The sequence below is a fragment of the Pteropus vampyrus genome, unplaced genomic scaffold, assembly GCF_000151845.1.
Source record: "Pteropus vampyrus isolate Shadow unplaced genomic scaffold, Pvam_2.0 Scaffold300, whole genome shotgun sequence".
Classification (NCBI taxonomy): domain Eukaryota; kingdom Metazoa; phylum Chordata; class Mammalia; order Chiroptera; family Pteropodidae; genus Pteropus; species Pteropus vampyrus.
Window position 1 is genome coordinate 1,990,790 of NW_011889081.1, and position 5,277 is coordinate 1,996,066.

The following is a 5,277-nucleotide window of genomic DNA, read 5'->3' on the forward strand; positions in this document are numbered from 1 at the left end:
CTGTTATCTGAGCCCATGGTAAGATTTTTGGTAAATAAATGTAGAACATTAGAAATAACATTAATCACGTCCAAACAGCTTAGGGTTGTTGGGAATATCCCTTGGTTGTACTGGGGTTAGTATTCCTCATATTTACCTGGCTGGAGAGAGAATGAGAATGTGCAGAGATGCAGAGGCAGTAAACAATGGAGTTTTCCCTTTTCTTAGTTGACCTCCCTTCTCTTCCCCAGCAGCCTCCTCAGTGCCCTCTTCACTTCCTTGTTCCTCAGAGTATAGATGAGAGGGTTCACCATGGGTGTGAGTACAGAGTAAAAGAGGGAAATGAATTTTCCCTGGCCCTGGTTGCTGGTCTTACCTGGAAGCAGATACCCATAGATAGCTGAGCCGTAGAAGAGGAGCACTACCACCAGATGAGAGAGGCACGTGTTGAAGGCCTTTCTCCGTCCCTCAGCTGAGGGTATCTTCAGCACTGCCTGAGCTATGTAGCAGTAGGAGATCAGGATGATGCTTAGTGGGACAGCAGTGAAGAAGGTGCAGATGCCGTTGAGCACAGCCTCATTGAGACTCATGTCTCCACAGGCCAGTTTGATCATGGCCGGCACCTCACACAGGAAGTTATCCACCCTCCGGTGCCCACACAATGGGAGCTGCAAAGTGAATGTTGACTGGATCACAGAGTTGCCCAAGCCACCCAACCAGGCAATGGCAGCTAGTAGCCAGCAGAGCCGAGGGTTCATGGTGGTGGAATAGTGCAGGGGCCGGCAAATTGCCACGTAGCGGTCAAATGCCATCACCACAAGCAGGATGCACTCAGTAGCCCCTAGCCAGAGGAAAACATAGAGTTGGGTCACACAGCCACCATAGCTGATGGTCTTGTCTGGTCCCCATAAGTTGATCAGCATTTGGGGAACTGAGCTAGTAGTAAAGGCAAGGTCCAGGGAGGAAAGGTTGCTGAGGAAGAAGTACATGGGTGTGTGGAGCCGGGCATCCAGGCAGGAAAGCAGAATGATGGTTGAGTTCCCAAATAGGGTCACCAAGTAAGAAAAGAGGATGACTATGAAAAAGATCATCTCCAGCTGGGGATGGTCAGATACACCCATCAGAATGAAGCCATCCAAGGTGTTGTTGTTAGCTCCTTTCATCTCTGGTTGCCTTTAGTCACTCTGGAGAATCTCCAGGGAAAACCACTGGGAGAAAGCAAGTGAAGAAGAAGCTATTGTATAGTTGATCTGCAGCAAGGAGGGTCTGTTAGTTCTCCAGCTTTCACAGTTAAGTCCCAACTTAATTTTTATGGTTGTAAACTTTCATTGCAATCCCAACCATGGTCAGTCCCGCAACAAATGGAAACTTTATTCCATCTGAATGTCAAACATGAGCTATCACAGAAATAAAGGAAGTGCATTATGAAGGACAAAAAGTTTATGGCTCTTCAGTTCAACACAGCAAATATAACAGGGTAGAGGGAGTTTATCATTAGAAATAAATGAGGAAATTCTCAAAATACAAATTTCCCTAGTCAAGGTTTTGATATGTTCAGGAAGGAGGAAGCAGACCTATTATATTTGGAAAGTCTTCCCAGAAGTTTCTGATAATTTTTCTCCCCTTTCTTCTATATTCATCCCCTTCCTACATGAAAACTCCTTATCTAGAAAGATGAAATTTGATGGAGAACATGATAAGTATATAAAATCATGGAAAGAATGGAGAGTGAATATATTTCACCACATACAGAAGACCTGAACATGTGATTAAAGGGGAAATACAAGTTGAACAAACAAAACTTCACATAAGCCCAAGTAAGTTTAGGTAGAACAGGCTAAAGATATAGGCAGGGTTTATTTAAATAGGGATTAAATTATTTAATGGGCACCCATATTTAGTAAAGGAAACTAGAAGATTTCAAAGGAAATTCTTGATCTTTTGAGGTATGCAACCACTATGCTCACCTCTAAACCATGGAGTCATTCTTATTATGTAATGAAGAAAAATTAGCACTTTTTGATAATATACCAATTACCATCTCCTTTCATCGGGCAAGACTAAGTCTTTTCTGAAGATCATAAACCAAAGCCTTTTCACATTCTTTGACTAGTAAATAAAAGGATTTGTGAAGAAATAAAAAATAGTCCTTGGGTCAGCTGTCTTTATGTGGACACTGAAAATTGAGAGTGAATGCTCTGCCTCTTTCTCTAGACTATGATGTGTCCCACATGAACCATGGATGCCACACCCAAAAACCAGTGATGGGAGATGCACTCAAGGAAGTATGCAGATGTGCTTAGCTGGTCACCAGGAAGTGACCACTTGGCCACACATCTTAGCTAAAGAACCCAAGAACTATCCTATTCATCAATAAGTAACAAAATACTGGAGTTCCTGATGCTAGATTCCACCATGAAGTCAGGAAGGAAATCTATTCTAATTGTTTCTTTAGGTCCTTCTATTGAGTCCTTCTATTGAGTTAGAGATGATAAGGATTTCAGAGGACTTTTCAACCCTCCTTTATACCTCTACTTAACACCTTAAGAAGAGGCTACTGCTTATTCTTTTCATTTAGGACTGAAGGTTACTGAAGAACTAAGTTACCAATCTGATACTCAGCTCACTTTTCTATTCAGAAGTTCTTCCTGAGATCCATCTCATTACCTTCTGCTAATAGAAGTGCTTGTCCTCTTGTATCCCTCCAGGGGAAAGAAACAGACAGACACTGCTCATCTTCTTCCCTGAGTTGTCTGGTCTCTGGGTGGCTGGTACTTTGTGGCTATTCATTCCGTGTTGCCAGAAATTCTTTTAGTTCCTACTCTATGCATAACGTGCAGTTTTTAGCCCAGGAATAAACCAGCTCAAATGGAAAAGGAAAAGCTATACTTAAAGTAGGTAGCTATTGACCCCAACCATGCAGAAAGTTCAGGAGGAAATGCCATACCAGCTAGATTCTCGGCCTGAGTTTGACGAACTCCCCAAGCCAACATTATTATAATTTCAAGTTGAATTTGGCAACTCAATTGCACTTCATGGTGTTTTCATTCCTTAAAGTGGATGATATGTTCTCTTGTAATCTGGGAATGTTAAATTGATCCAGAAATATTTGCATTTTAAGAGGAGCCAAGAGAGGACAATATTGAACTCAGAGGGTGCACCAAGGCCCTTCCACCTTCTTTAATGGAGGTTATTTGGGTACAGAAAGATTTTTAGAAATCACTCATATGATGCATAGCTTGTTCCCATCTCAGCCTGCCTGTAAATTTGGTTCAAATGTTCAAGATATTGAGAAAAGCAGCTAAGACTTGCTTCTTAAAGACAATCCTAGATGTTGTAATTGCCTACCTTCACCCAGTTTCCTGCCCATTCCTCTCCCAAATTTCATAGTTCTCAATTGACCACTTGTCTTCAGATTGGCCACAGCAAATCTGAAACTTGGAGTGGGCTTTCTCTTATCACAGAAATTGTTCCTGAGCCGTGGGTACTACCCATATGTGGGTGCAGGTTCTTAGAATTCAAGCCTTGCTTTAATATTAGCCTGAGCAATAAAATGAAAGAGAATCATAAAAATAAAAACAAACAAACCTAATCTTAAATTCCTGATCCTGATAGAGAAGTTTTTATAAATGTTTTATTTAAAAATATTTCATTTATTTGGGAAATGGTTGACAGTGATATTCCAGAGAGCTCAGTTTGTGCCTGACTATCCTGCACATAAGTTCTAAGTTAATCTTTTTTTGATGACTTGGTCGTAATTGGAGATAAGGTGTTCAACATAGGATAACATTGTAGTAATAAGGCAGGCAAGAACCACAGAACAGAACACATTTTGTCTAGAAGGATGAAGTCAGAGGTGGAATGCAATCAAAACCTCTCCAATCAGAAAAATTTAAGGTACTGAATGAAAGAAAAAGAATTTAACCCCAAAACCTAAAAATTAAAAAATAAAAGGGGGGGGGGTTTGAATCTTAAAAAAATATAAATATACAACCAATAAGAAGAACCATATGACTTCATTCATATGTGGGATATAAAACTGAAAGCAACAAATGAACAAGACAAACAAAAACTCATAAACACAAATGAGTGGTTACTAGAGAGAAAGCGGGGAAGCAGGAGGTAGATAAGGGTAAAGGGGGTCAAATATATGGTGATAGAAGGAAATTTAATTTTGGGTGGTGGACACACAATGCAATATACATATGATATATTATTGAATTATACACTTGAAACCTATATAATTTTATCAACCAATGTCTCCTTGATAAATTTACTTTTAAAATGTCATAGTTCAAAGTAAACTTATAGAATTATTACTCCTAACAGGCATCGCCGTTTAAAACATTGAAATTTAAGAAACATGGTTATAGAGAGAAATTAAAGGAACCTACACTGTCTGGAGGGGACTCTTAACTTTTGACATTCACATCAGGGCAGACAACCAAGGTGCCTTAAAATTGCTACTGCTGGGAAAAGAATCCTGGCTGCATGGACCATGAGCCTGGCTCAGGTGGCAGTTTTAATGGGCGTAGGAGCAGATAAAACAGAAAAAAGGGCTAAACGCATGGGCGTACATCAAATATGTATAAAAATTCAACATTAAAAACTCAGAATGAGGAAGGTTATTTAAAAATAGTTGTTCCAGGAATAGCTTGCCAGGTTACATCTTTCCACACGCTGAAGGCAGTTTGCAATGGGTGTCTCCAAATGAAAAAATGAACAGAGGAGTTTTCCACATGAGGGCCAGGCAGTAAGGTTGCTGCTGTGTACTGCCTATGCAGTTTCTTATTGGAGCGTTCTACCCAATTTGTCTGATAATTTAAAAAGGACAAGGAGCCTGTACAGATTTTTAGAGACAAGGAAGCAGGAGAAAATAGATCCTATGGAGAATGGCCAAGACGTCAACTTGTTTAAAAAGTGGTTAAAGGGAGGGGTTTTTTTTACCCCCAGCTAATGTCCTCGCTATTATGATGGGATTTTAAAGATGCATGCCGGCAGAGCAGGTGCTCTCTTTATTTATGAAAAGCAAAAATAGTGTTAAATTGAAAGCAAGAGAAATTGTAATTGGATATTTTGAGATTTCAGCATGATAAAATATTGGTAAATTCTTTGGCAAGAGAAAAAGATGTGCTTAGAGATTTGCCTGCCCAAGAGCACTAGGCTATACGTAAGTCTTCTGCAACCCTCTGCTTGAGGATTCTGTTCCTAGGACATGGTTGTGCACATGTTTTTTGTTTTTTTGTTTTTTTTTTTTGGTTTAGGTTAAGAATTTTCCAGGTTCTCTCCTGGGCCATT

At 40.0% G+C, this 5,277-nt stretch overlaps 1 protein-coding gene across 1 annotated transcript; it reads right to left on the bottom strand.

Annotated features, from left to right (window-relative positions):
• Positions 1-166: 166 nt before the first annotated feature.
• LOC105303113 (olfactory receptor 2C1) lies at positions 167-1,157 on the bottom strand. The gene has a single exon (XM_011376542.1). The coding sequence runs from the start codon at positions 1,140-1,142 to the stop codon at positions 204-206; it is 939 nt and encodes a 312-aa protein (XP_011374844.1). The 5' UTR covers positions 1,143-1,157; the 3' UTR covers positions 167-203.
• Positions 1,158-5,277: the final 4,120 nt, after the last annotated feature.

Excerpts from the sequence above, each read along its gene's own strand:
- LOC105303113 (XM_011376542.1), bottom strand. The coding sequence starts at position 1,142 with ATGAAAGGAGCTAACAACAACACCTTGGATGGCTTCATTCTGATGGGT.